Below are 17,273 nucleotides of genomic sequence, written 5' to 3'. Positions count from 1 at the left end.
AGTTGTGGCCGAAATTCTGAATCTATTTTTGTTGGTCACGCACAATGTAAGGCCGATAATGCTAGCAACTTTGACTATTTCATCTCACGTGTGACTGCAACAGCTGTATCGAGAATTTCTGGACTCGACAACTTCATTTGCCAGCACCTAAAGGTGTGAAACTTGAACATGTTACGAACAGAAGTACTCCTGTTTGACCAGTCTCTCAGGTACCAACCACTCTTCCAAGAAGCTGTGCTGGGATGCCACTGGAAATGGTTGATGGTTCAGCATTGACAGCTCCTTTCCTTCTTTGGATGTGATTTCAACTTCCACGCTTCCCATCAAAGTTCCTCATTATGTGCTGTCTGTAGGTTGCGCTTTATTGCACTTTTCTTGGTTTAGCTACTGTATTTACCAGAATCTAACACGCACCCTTCTTCAGAGGAAATAGGCCGGAAATTGTCTGCAAACACAAAACCAAATGCAGTACAACCTTCTTGATAAATTCCTGCTACGTACGTTTTCCCAGTGCCAACGTTCGCAATCGAGAGCATAAAAAATGATCCAAAAGAGTTATCCTCATTTTTCAGCGGTGTCGAACGTTCACTATGTCACCATACCGCGACTGTATGAAATGTTTTCCAGCTGCTAGATCCCATGTAAACAAGAGAGGGAGAATAACATTTTAATGAGTGAAAAGGAAAGGGGTGTTGGGAGCGGGTGGGTGGGTCTCTATGCCGAGACTCCATGGGCCAGAGCTACTCGCCGGGCCTGGTGGAGGAGACTCTCTGGGTCTCCAGGTCAGCATTGGTGAGGATGGTTTCCCACTGCTCCCTATTGGTGATTTTGGATCCCAACAGGGGGGAATTCAATTTTGGGGGCCTGCTCGTGCATTCCCACGTTACATGGGCAAGAGTTGGCTTCCCCCCACACCACGGGCAGTGGCCGGGATAGGCCGTAGGCCAGATGGCATGCCACAGTCCGAGGTGCAGGTAGGTGTTTGTTTGAATGAATCTGCTCCACTCAGACTCGGGTGGGACCCCGCATATGTTCTGCGTTCCAGATGCGGGTGCTCAAGGATGTTGCGTGGAGACGTCAAAGGATCCGATCGGGGTGTCTCAGGCTGCACTCTCACTCAGCAAGCCAATTCTCGAGCTAGAGCTCTGCCCTTTCATTGTCCTCAACCCCAGATGACACTGTGCGTTTCCTGAAGCGTGTGACCTAGTATGCGTAGGGCACAGGCCGGTACATCTGCCATGCATGAACAGGTGACAAGCCACCTGTCAGTCCGTGAGGATCACAGATGGCTGGCTGGCTGCGTCTTTAGTCATAATTGCCATTGCGACTGCGGCTGTATCCGCCGTGGCTATGGATTTAGTCCTAATTGTGGCAGCAATGTGGAATTTTGGTTCGTCTGTCGGGCTTGTGGCCATTATTATATAGCCACCTGGGCCCGGAGCTGCATCCGAGTACAGTGCATCAGCAGAATTTCCAAATCTTTTTTTAAGTTGGTGTGCCCGAGCCTTGTGGCAGCCCTAGTAGTAAAAGAGGCTCACGTTTTTGGGAATTGGGACATTATGAGGTTTCCGCGCATCGTTCGAGGTAGAGCCACTAAGTCTTCCTCACAGTAGTGTGGTCATACGGGGTAGCCCAATGTCTCTAGCCGCTTTCTACTTGTTGGAGATAAGTTTAGGCGCTCTCTTAGCGATATGAATACCGCTGCTTTTAGTTCTCGAAAGGTGTTGTATACTCCCAATGCATTTAGTTTCACCTTGGAGGTGCCCATAGGGAGTCCGATGATGGCTTTGTAGGCCGTTCGTACAAGGGCATCTGTCTGCTCCAGTTCCGTTTTACACAACTCCTGGTAAGGGGGGCTGTATGTAAGGCGGCTGATGACAAAGTTGTGAACAAGTCTGAAAGTTTCGACTTCGCTAAAGCTGCTACGATGCTTCGTCAATCTTCGTATAAGTCTAGAGATTTGTTTGACTGTCGTTCGGAGCGTTCTGATTGTTTTATCTGTGCGTCTGTTACTTTGAAGCCGAATACCAAGTACGTGCATTGTTTGTGCCTCTCTGAGCTCTTCTCCATCAAGCCGGAGCGAGAATGGTGGTTTGCAGTACTCTCTGCCGTGAATTCTGATAAATTCAGATTTCTTCGGCGCACAAGCTATTACGCCCTTTACTACAAAAAGGTGTACTGTTTGTATCGCCTCCTGCAGCACGCTTTTTTTGTGCCCCAGGGATCCTTCTGTTACCCAAAGCATGATGTCATCTGCATAAAGGGCAAATTTCAGGTTCAGTATTTGTTCCAGTTGTTTAGCTAGCCTGTTCATGTCCACATTGAAGAGCAAAGGGAATAGTATTGATCCTTGCGGACTTCCACGATTGGGCATCCCAAGAGTTTCAGATCGGACTTCTCCTAGCCCTATTGTGGCTTTTCGGCCCGTTGGGAAGGAGCAAATGTAGTTGTAGGTTTTTTCTCCACATGCCGTATTGCTTAGTTCTTGTAGAATTAGGTTGTGTGCCATGGTATCAAAGGCACTTTTCAAATCTAGTGCCACCACTACGTGTTCGGCGCTTGTTGGGATGTTGTTGATCACCTCGTCATGCAGTCTTAGGAATATGGCTTGTGTGAATAAATTCTGCCTAAAACCGTACATGCTCTCAGATAGGTACAGTGGAACCCCGTTCATACGTTTTTCACCGGACCGGGGGAAAAAAACGTAACAGCCGGGAAAACGCAACAGTGAGGAAAGCTCCGAAAATGAATGAAAAAAAGGGCAGCTTCAACTATAGACAATTTATTTCCACAGAGTGCGCTTAGGACTTAAAAAAGCCTAGAATGATGGCTTGCCGTTTCTTTCGCTCGGTAGAAATCGCCACACGTTTCTCAATAGCCTGGAAGGCCGAATTGCTGTCAGCGTCGCTGTGAGGTGCGACGTATCTGCAGAGGAGGTCCAGAGCCGCGACGGCTTCTCCAAAGCTAGGATTTGGCCACTGCCCGGCATCATGCGGCTCGTGCTCCTCGTCGTCACCGCGCCACGGCAATGGCAACGGACGAAGGAATATCCGCGGGAAATTTTGCCCTCTTTGGCGTAATCATGCTAACCCGCTAACGACTGTTTAGTATTGCTGCGGAGCGCGCGCGTCCGAGCAGCCCGGTTGCGCGCGGCGCGGCGTGGGAGAAATGTAAACAAGAGAGGAGAGCTGTCCCGGTAGGCGGAGCAACGCCACGAGCAACGCCAACTTCCGGTTTCACTTTTGCTTCACAAAGAGTGACGCGAGGGCCTCTCCCGAGTTTCCTTCCTCCGTGAGTCGACCCGTCCAACAACCATGCGGTGACCCTAATCACAGTGATGATAGTGAGAGCATTTTTCACGAATGGCCACTTAGTGCGGCCTCTCGAACTGGCGTGCGGCTTTTTGCAGCCAGTTCCATAGCCAAGCCCGGCCAAGCCCAGCCAAAACTCGTCAAAAGCCAAAATGGCGGTTGGAGCGCGTTGCCTACTTCAGCCCAGGCGGGTTCGGGGTGCTAAGTTGCGACGTATCATGCGGGAACGTTTTCACAGCTACGACGTAACAGCGGGGTTCCTTATACATTGAATCCTATGGAAGCTATGCCGGGACCGGATGAAAACGACGTAGCAGCCGGGAAAACGCAGCAGTGAGGAACGTAACAGCGGGGTTCTACTGTAGTCATTTTCTTCTAGGTGGTTAGTTAATCTAGTTAGTATGACCATTTCAAATAGTTTTCCTAGACATGAAGTCTAGGAAGTCTGGATGCAGTTTCAACAGGAAGGGTAGAAAATTTCGCTAAAATGACTCATTATAACAGAAAGATTGTTATGAGTGGGTTCGCCTGTACAGAGACTCGCATTACATTCATGTAGATATGGCCCATGCGGTGTTCACGCACAGTCGTAGGAAAGGACACTCACACCAGCATCTGACGTGGCATCCATCAGCCCAAGGCGCACTGTGGCCGCAACGCAAGCAGCCAGTCCAGCACCGGTCAGGACCTGTCCAGTGGGGCCCCCCTCGGCTGCCAGCAGCCGATCAGCCAGTGCCTCGACCAGCGGCACCACACACTGGGGGTCACGACGATGCAGCAGCCCCAGCAGCCCACCCACAGCCACGCATGCGCAGCCACGAACCAGCATTCCGCTCGATGCCTGCAACAATGGCACACAACCAAGAGGACCACGCATAAGAATAATTACAAACCCGCACAAAGAAAATAAGACTAAGACAAGGTCAGAGGTGAAGCAGGATATACAGTAAAACCCCATTAACCCTTTATTGACGATTGTTGCCTACAGGCAACATACCAGAAAAAAAAATTTAAATCTGCTTACTGAATTGTGGTATTGAGTGCGAAGTTTCTGGCTAAACATCTTTCGCAAACACTGAAGGACAGGCAGCAAGCATCATCTGTTGGTTTAGAGCAGGAACACAGGACGGGGAATAAATTCAGCTTGTGACTTGTTTTTTGAAAGCACAACTAGAGGAGACCGATGCAAGATCTCTGCCCACAGTGGTGTCACACATGTGATATAAAGCAAATGAGATGTACACCTATGGTTCACCTATGACAAAATCTGACAGTACCAATTTCAAACAAGCCATAGGTGGCTTGGGGTGAAATCCACTTCCGGTTTTCTGCCTGGAGTTTCCTGCCTATTGCTAAAAAGATTCTACAAATTTCTTTTTTTTTTTCATTAATTATCCTTATTCTCTATGTGTTTCGCACATTTTGAAATTAAACATTTTTTTCGGATATTTGTATGTGCTGGTCGCTAGAAGTTAACTCATTTGTATAAACCTGGGAAAATCTTGAGATAGGCATAGTTTCAAGATAAGCGAATTCATGAAAATATAATTCCCTAGCTGCAGATAGACCTCACAGAGCATGTTGAAATAAGTGCCAGTACCTGCTAAATTTCTCACAAAAGCTCAATATACTAGGAGCAGCATTTTTGGTAGATTACTTTTGTGATATATATTGTGCAACTCGCCATTTGACACATCGAGCACCCACCTACGGGCAACAGCGATCACAGCACAGAGCCAAGCAAATAATGTAGCATATGTGCAACGTGTCCAAAGCTTAGTCACGCGAAATATCGTGGAAGTGCTCACATCCCAAAAAATAATCAAACAGGAATTACGCTCCAAGGCCGCGAATTTGTTAGTATGCCATCCTCGCTTGGTTATGTGCTGCTCTTTGATTGACTGCTCTCGGCTGGCTCATCCCATTAATATCGTGGGTAGGGTGTTGCTATGGCCACTAATGCAGCACAACAAGAAACGGCATCAAAAAAGGCATCACTGCAGAGGTCACGTGCACCTTCTCGTGTTTATCACACTTCGTCAGGGGTCAGAGCAATACTTTGCCCATATTATCAATGAGATCCCAGCCAGCTATGAACAGTGGAGGATCAGAGTGGCATAGAGTCAAGCGGAATTTGCTACAAACTCACGTTTATCACTTTTCGGCGATTGCACAACTGCGCACAAAGTACGGAGACCTTTGGGTGGTGACACTTTTTCTCAACATTTTCACAGCTGAAATTTCGAGATATCCGGAGCACAGCGCAAAAACATTTCAAGAGGTGAAAAATACATGGAGCTGACAGAACCAGGTAAAAATTTTGACTTACCCGATGTTTCGAGCTATCAGAGTTTGAGTTAAGGAGGGTTTACTGTACAGGACAAGTGCTGGACAAATGCCTTTTTTGTAGGGGCGTCCAAATACCAAATAATAGATTTTTAATCAAATCAAGAAAAAAGAAAGGTGTACCGTATTTACTTGAATCTAATGCGCACTTGTTTTCCGATAAAATGGGTTCAAAAATTGTGTGCGCGTTAGAATTGAGTACGACCTTAAATCTGCGTTAACATATCGCCATCGGCATTTCAGAATGGCTGCATTGTACGCGCTTTGAGCCTGGCTGCCGTAGTTTTCTCCATGTGCTGTAGTATGTGTGCTTAGGCAATGCTTCCTTTGGCTTAGGTTAGTGCAACGTCTGTCTTCCCGTTTTTTGCATTTGCTCTATCAGCATGGAAGTGCCGACTGCAAAGCCATGCCGAGTTCATCACAATGCCCCAATTAAAAGGAAAGCGATAACGTATGCAAAGACGGACGGAAATCGGGCCGCATCACGGGCATTCGGAGTTCCCAAAACTCGAGTGCAGGACTGGCGCAAACAGGAGAGGCACTGTTGACTGGCGGCTGCTACGTACAGCATGGCCGCTTGACCCCCATCTTGAAATCGATCTGCAGCGGAGACAAGAGTCTAAGCATCTAGGCGCACCACGCTGTGTTCCCCATCGCATAGTTCGCATTGAAGCAAGAGGCAGCACAAAGGTCAAGTCCCTCGCTCCTGCTACCACACTTCCTCACTCCAGCAGTTAAAAAGTTTCAACGGTCCATGGTCATTAAATGAGACGTGCTCATGCTTGTGTGCACGTGACATCATGCTTGCTAATTTAGTTAGTAAGCAAATGTTTAAAAGTTTATACGGCTGATAAAACTACTAGCCTTACTTTTCGTATAGCTGTCTACTAATTTGCTATTGTAATCAATGCTCCACCTTTTGCCTTGATACTGCTACTTTTTTATTTATCGCAACTTCAGCGCATTGCGAGTAAATCTTTTTTTTTTTTTTTAATGAGAGAAAGTTGTATTTCTGTATGAAAGAATTATACCCCTGTCACACGGACGCAACTAAAGTCCTTTTAACTCCCTTCAACCAAGGACGCCTTTATCTCGAGGGAGATGCACGCCGTGTCACATGGCAGACCATTAGCAAAGGAAGTTTAAGGAAGTTCCTAGCGAAAGGAGATGGAAGATCTCCCTTGCTGACTGAAGGGAGTACTCTTGTTCCCAGCTTGCTTGAATTTCGAGTAAAGAAATCACCGTCATTTTTATTAATTTCACTTTTACCAGCAATTATAACTGTTTTTATTGCTTATAATATAGTATTTGAACACTGACAAAGATATTTGAGTTGAACAGCTACATTCGACTCTCGAACCGGGCGTTCTCGGAATGGCTGCTGCGTTTGCCCTGACTGCGCCATTTTTTGTTGTTTTGGTCAACGCGATCGCAGGTCTCGCGCATGCGGAATGAGTCATTCACGTCTTTCCCAAGACTTTCTAGCAATAGATAACATGTTTCTTTCATGACTGCGTACGAGGTGAGCAGCACCTAATGGGCCCCCAGCGACAGCTTTCAAAAGCTCGCTTATGGGCCGTGTGACACGGAGCTAACTCCTTTGAGGTGAAACTCCCTTTCGGTCCTTTAAGGGAAAGAAGCTTGAAGGAGATCCGAGTTGTCCGTGTGACACGGGTATTAGACGCGCGGTACTGTAAAGGACTTTCCTTTAGGTCACGGCAAACGGATGCGCGTTACAACCGAAGGTGTGTTAGAATCGAGTAAATACAGTAAATCCCATATGCTGTGGATTGTTATGCAAAGCAATTTGCGGGTAGCTGGCTATGCCGTCGACTCTGTGGCAGCTTGCCTCAACTGGCTCCTCGAGTCTCTTGATGTGTTTGAGCAGGCGCACACTGTGGAGCTCAAACATGCTGAGAAGCCTGAGAGGGTGTGGGCTGGCCTAGCTGCCCAATCATTGGAAACACGTCCCTCTTCCTATGCACCCACTAGTACACCGAGTTGTGTATACCCCAAAGGAACGCAAAGTTCGAGCTGACACACTTCTCAAGCTGTGGTCAACTCTCGTGGAAAACTTCATCGCAGTTCACACAGAGGCAACCGCTGCCCAGAGTTCCACTGCCAAGGTGCTTGGATCTTTTTGCGCATGCCACCTGGCTCGAGCACAGGTGGCATGCACGAGGCGAGAGTCAAATGACGAAGCTCAAATGACAAGTTAGTAGACATTACGGCCTAGGACGTTAAATAGATAGAAACACTGAAGACTTGCAAGACCCTGCAGAATCACAATACAAATTCCAGGGAGCTGTTTCTTTCAAGAACTTACAATAAGAAATTCAGCTGCCCGTGATTAAATCACAAACTTTGAAATGTTGCCCCTATATGATTGGTCCATTTGAAACCTTCCAGCATATAACCCATTTGGGGACTTGGTAAAGAAATTTTACAAATGCAGAGATTCGTCTGCACACATTTTACTTTGGGAGAATATTGACCATAATACTTCTGCCATTTTCACTAGATGTGATATTGTTGGAGTTCGCAGTTCCTAAAAGGCAAAATGTTAAATCCTGCAGTGTTTCCAAAACAGAGTTATAATGTTCCAGCTAGCTTGCATACATAAGTTGCTGCTAAAGCCTGTAATTTTTCCACACAATTTAAACTTTGTGCACACATTATCTATAACCTGTTAATAATTTTAAACAAATATAAATAATATGCCTCTTGTAGTTCATTGAGGACACTGTAGAAATCTACCACCAACCTCATATAAAGGATAAATAAGCGAGAAAACAAGAGAGCACAGCAATTATTTCCAAAACTTCTAATCTTCTATAATCAGAGCTCATCCTTTCCATCTCGTCTCCATCCATGTCTTTTTGTACTGCCACTTTTCCAAATATGTACTAAAACACCTAATTCGCCACGTGAATCAATTTTTAATCTGGCCAGGAAAGTTAGTTTTGTCATACATTGCACTGAACATGATTTCCATAAATTTCCAGTAAAAAACTTTATTTAAAGTACTTATCTCGGTATATTGGGAAGCACAGCTGATAATGGCACTTTCAAATACTTTATTTTTTTAGCAAAGGCAGCATTCATTTCACATGCACTTAACTTTGCACAAAGGTTTGCCATGGCCTTCATAGTCTTCCTCCCTTTGTCGCTAAATTTACTCTCACAGCTATTTGTTGCTCTGCCAGGTAAACGGGTTAAATTCTGCTTGCTTGTAAAACACTCATAACATTCTGAAGCAGTTGCATACACAATTTATTGGAAAACCTGTAATAAACCCACTCACTTTGAAGTTTGTCTACACACCACCCATTACCTGGCCCTTACTTTCACCAAATATAAACAAGGTATATCCTTTGACTCATCAATGACAGCAGGCAAACGTCGCATCATGCACAGGAATGCCATCAAAACAAGGGTTTGTGAGTATTTTGTAACGCTCCTAATTAAACCAGCTAACTTCGAAATTTTACGACACATTGCACTTAAGATGCCCCTCATTTCTGTTAAATATAAAATTTAAGTAATACAGAGTTCTAGCCGGACATTTGGGAAATGTTGCCATAGTGGAAACATTACATTTTGAAACACTTCTTTCAGAAACATTTTGCAAAAGCTGCATTTGATCGACACACATTTAGCTTCACAAACAGATTTTCCACAGAAATATGACTATTGTTGCTAAGTTTATGGTGGAATTTGTTGTATTGCAATGGCTGCTTGCAAAATGTTGAGCTGCTTCTAAGAGTTCATTACACAGGGTCCTGTCCCTACAATCATGCACCACTATTTAAAGGTATGCAAATGCCACATAGCTGGACAGAACCAAGGCAACGTTATTTACCATCGCTTGAGATACTCAGATTATTTTTTGTATTCTGCATAATTACATAATTTATAATAATTATTTATTCAACTTCCACAATAAAATAATTGGATTAAAAGTATAAATGAGAGAATTGTAGAGTAACATGAAAAACTCCCGATACAGCTTTCTGCTGCTCAACACGTTCTAGATAAAAGTATTTTTCCGAGCGTAAAAGTAGCCCACGAATATTCACAAAACTGCCGTGCGACTGTCCACTCGAAGCCCTTTGCGTGTATTCACAGGCTTCTTTCACACTCGGAAAAAACACTTTTATGTAGCACGTATTGAGCAGCAGAAAGCTGTATTGGGAGTTTTTCATGTTGCTCTATGGTTCTCTCACTGACACTTCTCAACGAATCATAATACAGTAGAACCTCATTAATACGTTCCTATTACATACACTTTCCCAGCACCAACATGCGCAATCGAGAACTAAAAAAATGACCTTATAGAGTTGCATTCATATTTTATCAGTTCCTATGCTCCAAGAAAACATGATTTTTTGGCACCAATGTTCATTACATTGCCAAATTGCTATCGCATGATACGTTTTCCGATCACTAGATACCGTGTAAACAAGAAAATTTGCGAGGCGCGTGCCGTCGAGAACAGTATATAGCTGCCTGATGCAGCAGCTTCACCGCAATACTTTCTCGCTTGTCTCACCTGAAAACGCCCATGCACACTCAGTTTCTCATTTCTGTAACAGCAAATCTTCTCCGGCATCGTTGCATGCAGCATTCACAGCTATCACGGCCAATCCTATTGCAATAAGTATGTCTGCCTATCTGTTTCACAGCGCATGGTGCCGTTGGAAGTGTACAGCAAGCTTTTAATAGGCGGTAACCGAAATGCGCCGTTGTTCCCTGCTGCAGACTGCGATCCTGTACATTTTTCCAGCCGCTAGATCCCATTCGAATAAGAAAATGCGGATGGCATACATGATTGAGATCAGTATATAGCCACCCATCTCATGTGAAAATGATGGCGTGCACAGTTTCTCATAGCGGTACCAGCAGATCTCTGCCCCAATCGTCTCACGCTGCATTCACAGTTATTGTCACCAAACCTATTGCGATAGGCACCTTCACCTATCTGTTTTACAGGTGCGTAGTGCCACTGGTAGCGTACTGCAAGCATTTAGCAGGCGATAATCCAGACGCACTGCCGTTCCCTGCTGCAGGTGGCACGATGTGGGCATCACGTTTTGCTTCGGCGGCATCTGGCATCACCCACCAGCTCGATTTCGTTACGGTTTTCCATCGCACTATTACAATACCACGCAATAGGAGAACAACGAAATGCGTCTCATGCCGCAACGATCCATGCAATGTTTCACATTACGAACATATCAACAATAGTTGAGTCGGCCAAATTTTTTTAGTTACTTCGGATCATACGTTTTCCTGGTTAGTACGTTTTGTCTAGCGCCTTTTTTTTTCCAACACACCTGAACAAGGTCCTACTGTACATGGAGTACTAAGGACAAGCTACAGAAATTTAAATACTTGGTTATATCAAGGTTTAACTGTACATTGATCCTATGGAATTGGTGGCAGTGTCGCAGGGACGTCGGTATAATTGAGCAGGCCCACAAAACCAGTTGGTGACAGCAGCCGTGGCAAGCTGTGAGGGCCTCACCATGCATGTTTACTTCAAGTACAGTGCCAAGTTAAAATATAGATTGAGTTGTGTTTGCACACCCCGACTGCTCTATCCCTTTCTAGGCATGTTGTTACCATCAGTCACAGGCACCTTACATTCTATGCGATGTTCATAAATTTCTCTGTTATATACTGACACGCATACTTTTTATAACTCTCTTATACTCACTTATAAATCTCAGTCATGCATTAGTATGTGAATTATACATGCATTTATCATGTCCTTGTGCATCTCCAGTAAGCCGGAATCATGCGATAGTTCCTTTGACATTGGAAGCTGAGGGGATGAGTAAGGGAGCAGCACAAAGGAGGATAGGTTGGCAGTACTTATCCTGGTCAGCAAAAACAAGTTGTCACATATAAAAGGGAGAATAAAATAAAATTATAAACGAAGTAAGGTTTCAAGAAGACGATGAGGATGGCGTTAAGGATGACGTGGATTAACCGAAGACTAAAGAAGATAAAGAAGTACTCAGTGAGGTGATGAGAGAAGATTGGTGGAAAAGAAGAAGTATCTGTTGAGATGGAAAGCGATGATTGGTGGAGAAGAGAAGAAGATGAAGAGAAGGATTACGTGGACTAACGTCAAGGCTATAAAAGGGCAAGGAAGGGCGAGGCACAGGGGGAAGAACAAAGCAGCGGAGGCTCGGCGGGTCAGGGACGGTTCGGCCGGAAGAGAGCGACGCCGGCTACTGCTCTGGTGAGCTCGCGTTCTACGGCTTCGCACTGCAGATTTCCTGCCGTTCCTGAGCCTGTTCTGGGGAGTTCATGGAGGACACTACCACCTGCTACGGCCAGAAGGGTCTCCAACGCTGTTGCCACTCATCCGGGTGGTGCCCCAATGCCAACATCATCGGCAACACCTCCACGGGTGTTTGGACCGAGAGCGTGTACGACGCAGCCAACAACGCCGCCAGCAACGCCAGCTCTAGAACGTCGAACGCCACTTCGACGCCGGCTACGGGACCCATACCACACCACATCCGCACCGAACCAAACATGAGCACGAACGCCAACCACTAACAGGAAAACGCTAGTAGCAGTGTTGCCGGGTGGTGTGTACTGATAGCCTTTGTATTTTGTGTTAGTTTTGTTTGGTTTGTGTGCTAGTGTTTGTGTAGCGTAGGTTGTATTAAAGGTGCATCTGTGTGGGTACACCTGTCGCCTAGTCCATTCTTTCAGTCAGAGTGTTCTCCGGAGGAGATCCGTGACACAAGTATGGAGGGTCTTTAGTTAACATTATGTTGTAGCCCAAGAAGCATCTGAAGTTTGTATTCTTTATGCTATTAATATCAACTGTTTGTCAGCACATACAACAATTATTGAGTTTTCAATGAGCTGCAATTTAAATAATTTTGTCCTCATTTGCTCCATAAAATCTTTCTTGAAATGAAAACAAGTTCACAAGGTCTTTTATTTTGGAGGAAATTTTGACGCATTATGTTCTATAGGGCATCAATAGAGAACAGAAAAATCTTCATTGTGGCGAAAATTTTTGTTGAAATGGACTTCATGGTGTCACTATGCGACTGTATTTGCATGTGTCCTGCGACATGCAAAGGTTGCTGTTGAGTGGTAAAAAACACTCCACCGGGGAGCCGATAAAATGCGCCACTGCGCCATTTGTCATGATTATGTGAAAACCAGTGACATGCATCAAATGTAGCAGTGGCCCCTTGTGCCAAAGGCAACCAAAACTGTACTTACGAGTGCCTTGGTGACAAAAGAACAAGTCAGCATCTCAGTGTCATTGAAGTGCATTTTTATCATAACACTGATCTTGGCAATTCCTAGCTACAACAATAAACACAATGGCAGCCTAACATTGGCAGGCCATTGTGGTACACACATACACATGGCACCATGTGACAGTGGTCGCTGGAGGTTGGTGCAGCTTGCACAAAAGTACTTCGCTCTCAATAGCAGCTTTACTAGTGCGCGATTATCCTGTCATTATTCGTCAACTTTCTTGCAGGAATTTTTTCACAATTGCTTATTGACAAGACGCTATTCAACATTTCTGTTCTAAGAACCTGTGAAGCATCTTTTCTTAACGGAAATTTAATACGTCAACTTAATAAAATCTGCAACTTACTGAAGTCCTTTGCTGAAAATGTAACATGATATACTGAGGCTGCACAGTATAAGAACACAGATCAAGCTAAAATTGCAATTCCATAGTGGGTATTTTATTCCTGCCAACCACACACCTGCAAAAGTGGTGAAAGAAGGAATTAATCACCTTGAGCAGCCACTGGAAATCGTGGGTGCCCCCTCTCTCTGGGAGCTCCTGACGGGCGGGTGATAGCCCACAGCACTCCAGCACCAGGTCCAGCAGGGCATGCACCCATGCAGTGTGAGCGCGTGCTGCGTGTCGCCGTGCAGCAGTGTCCAGACCCTGCAGGTGCTCGGTGGTGGCCTCCAGCAGGGCGCAAAGGGCCAGGAGGGCGTTGCCCTGCTGCGATGCACGGCCTCTGCGTAGAGCACGGACACAGTGGAACGCCTTTATAGCAAAGTGCTTGGGGCCTCCGAAAACATTCATTATACAGGTCACTTTGTTGTAAAGGTCATGCACTGCACAGCGGACAGTAGAACGGGGACAGAATTATTTCTATGTTAAACAGGTCATTTCATTGTAGAGGCACTCGACTGTATGGCTTGCTTCAACAAGTGCCCCTTCCCTATCCTGCGTGATTCATATTTAGCATGCAACTAGCATAGCAATGCAGGCTTATTGGTACACCATCTTCAAAATACTAGTGTAGCGAAAACAAGACGAGGAAGCAACAAGAGCGCATGAGCACACGGGAGCAGCATTAACTTCAAATAGTCTATTTCCTGGAACATGCATATTTTAAAGAAATACACTGGCTACAGTGATCAAAAAGATGTACACACATTTAAGAGGTTTCATAATACATTAAATGAAGAAATGAGAAAGAGTAGAGATGCATAATCAACACCACATAGAACAAGTTAAAGGCCTCAGCAGTGCCGCCATGAGGCCCTGGGCTGGCGGCGATCGCACACCAGGGATTTATTGTTGTGCTTGAGGAATTGAATGAATTTACGGTCACAGTAACATTGCTCCGAGGTGTATACTCACACTATTTGCATTTCTTGATGTGAACAATCTTCTGGAGAAGATTTAATGCAGAAAAATATGCAAAATACAACAGAAGGTGTGTGTTCACGTGCACATGTTGTGCGCACATATATGCACATGCATGGGCGCATGTTTTGTATGTGTGCATGTTTGTGTGTTCCTGCTTGCACATGAGTGTGTGTGTTTTTGTGTGTGCTTACGTGTTTGTGTGAATGCATTTTCATGTTTGTATGTGCACATGCATATGTACAGTAGAACATCGCTGAGACGATCCCCTTATGTGTGATTTCCTGGTACCAAAGTTCGCAATCAAAAACACAAAGAACGACCCAATTAAATTATGTTTATATTTTACTGGTTCATACATTCCTGGAAAACACAATCTTTCGGCACCAACATTTAGTACATCACCAAACTGCGATCATATGATACGTTTTCCAGCCGCTAGATTACATGCAAACAAAAAAAACGTGCAAGGAATGCACAATCGAAAAGAGTAGCTGCCCGCCGTGGCAACTTCACCACAATACTTGCCCACCCATTTCACGCAAGAACGCCAGCTTATGCTGCCCACCGTGGCAACTTCACCACAATACTCGCCCACCCCTTTCACACAAGAACGCCAGCTTATGCTGCCCACCGTGGCAACTTCACCACAATACTCGCCCACCCATTTCACACAAGAACGCCAGCTTATGCTGCCCACCGTGGCAACTTCACCACAATACTCTCTCCCCCATCTCACGCAAGAAAGAAAGCGTATGATAAGTTTCTTATTCCAGCACCAGCAAATCACCTCTTGGGTCATTGCATGCCGCACTCGCAGGTATTGCCGCCAACCCTACTGCGATAAATATCTTCATCTATCTCTTTCACAGCGCATGGGGCAGAGTGCTGTAGGAGGCACACTGCATGCATTTAATAGGTAATAACCCAAGCGTGGCACCATTCCCGACTGCAGGCGGGGTGAAGTGAGCGTTCTGTTTCATTCTGGTGGCGTCGTATTTTGGTGTCACCTACCAGCTCAATTTCATTTGTTTCTTGTCGGTGTCTTAAAACATAAACCAATAAGAAACCGCCAACGTGTGTCTCGGGTTGCTCGCACTGCCTTGCACTGCACGACGACGATAACAACACACTGCGTTCATTCTGATTACAAAAGCACATTCAAATAATAAGTTATATTACATGTTCAGCCAACAAATTACATCACTTGTTCTTGGTGTTCCCAGTGGTGCTACTGACGAACTGACATTTGAAACAAATCAAGCACCTAAATACAGATTTTGCAGCAATTTGGAGCAAATAAATGTGAATTGTTAGACATGTCCTAGGCACTTTCGAACACTTAAACTTGACAAGCCTCATTCCATAAATTATTTGCTTGTTGTAAAACAATGTTGCTATGGCTTTTAATAAAAAAAAACACCAAATCTGAATATCCCTTTATTTCAATGAAGACAACAAACCTGCTCACACATCCTGTTGTATTTTGTTTATCTTCAGTCGAGTGAAGCTACTCAGATGTTGCCTTTAAATTTCACGAATTTTTTATTGACAGCTGCCAGCATAGCCATGTGTTTAGCAAGGCCAGAGTTCGCACCAGCCAGAAACACCTGGCCAGACCCAATGTCATTAATGCTCTTCTGAGCCAGGCCAGCAACGATGAGCCCCTCGTAATGCTCATGCATAACGTTAGATGACACCAGGCATTTATCAATGGTCCACATTTCCTCATAAACATGGGGCCTCTGTTCAGCAACTGGCTGGTTCACAAATGACGCTGACCAATAATTCGGATATGCTCGATTATTGTGACTACTTTGCAGCACCATCGCTGGACCACACTTATTGCATAAGAACAAACAAAATTTCGGACAATTTAATAATGCTTAATAATTCGGACTCAGCCTGCATCACTGCATGCCAATTTGACTGCAGAGCTGAGCAGAAATACCAATATTTTGCCCCTGAAATGTCACTGGCATCACCGCAACATGATTGTTGGCAAGGCTGTCGGCAAGCAAATTATACATAAATAATCATTCATGCACAATTAACAAAACGCCTTGGATGAGCGTGGATAACGCCTATCAATATAGAGTGAGCGCTACTCATGCAAAGCATTCCGTTATCTTTTTATTCTTGGTGACATTTTACTCAGAGAGCAGGTTAACATGTCACAAAACATACGTGAAGTGACTTGGTCACTGCATGTTTGCAAGTTTTCCACATCCCTCGTGGGGAAAAAGGTTTACATTCTTTTTACAAGAAAAAACGGAGAAAAAAGATCATTGGCTTTTCTTTCTCCATAAAGACCAAGTTTTCGGACAAGCTGTGATGAAAGAATAAAAAAAAAACATTGTGCTTTGGAGGCAACGTAGAGCTTCCTCCTAGTAAATAGTTTTCTTGGCATCTCCTTTGCATGTGCCACAGTTACTATACCCCTTTGTATACGTGTCCTGTGGCCTCCCTTTTACTCAAATCAGCATTAGGGCGACTTCCTTTCAATGAAATCACAGATAATTTTTCCTGATAGAAGCACAAATTCAGCTACAGTATATTATTCTTTCAAGATACACAATTTGCTGTTAATAGCATACAGGCAAGGGTTCCAAAGTCAATTGACTGCAGCGGGACAAAATAATTAATACAGCAGTGTAAAATTATGCATTATATAAGTAAATAAAAAGTGAACGAAGTGGTGAAAAGGCTACATTCGATTTTTATACGAGGAGACATACATGTAAAAAAAAAATCGCACATTACCAATATAAATTGTTATAACCTATTTAACAAATGAAGTACACACTTTATATACAAAGTAAGTTAATCAGGACAACTAGTTATACAAAATGAAATGTTAAGTTCACATTTGAATGCATGCAAAGCTGATGATGATTTAAGAGCATGGGGTAAGTCATTCCATAGTTGAATCGCTGAGAAGGAGGAAGTCATTT

General features: G+C 44.6%; 1 protein-coding gene across 2 annotated transcripts in view; it reads right to left on the bottom strand.

The window, feature by feature from the left end:
- The window catches only part of LOC142576583 (focadhesin), a 429,785-nt gene that overhangs the window by 175,649 nt on the left and 236,863 nt on the right, over nt 1–17,273 (bottom strand). For both annotated transcript variants that reach the window (XM_075686768.1, XM_075686769.1), the window contains exons 21-22: nt 13,450–13,681; nt 3,919–4,152 (exon numbers count right to left, since the gene is read on the bottom strand). In XM_075686768.1, coding sequence (XP_075542883.1) covers nt 3,919–4,152; nt 13,450–13,681 — 466 coding nt within the window. The remainder of the gene's footprint in view (nt 1–3,918; nt 4,153–13,449; nt 13,682–17,273) is intronic.

This window comes from Dermacentor variabilis, chromosome 3, assembly GCF_050947875.1.
Source record: "Dermacentor variabilis isolate Ectoservices chromosome 3, ASM5094787v1, whole genome shotgun sequence".
Taxonomy (NCBI): domain Eukaryota; kingdom Metazoa; phylum Arthropoda; class Arachnida; order Ixodida; family Ixodidae; genus Dermacentor; species Dermacentor variabilis.
Note: the sequence above shows the minus strand (reverse complement) of the source record. Positions and strands in the feature narration are given on the sequence as shown.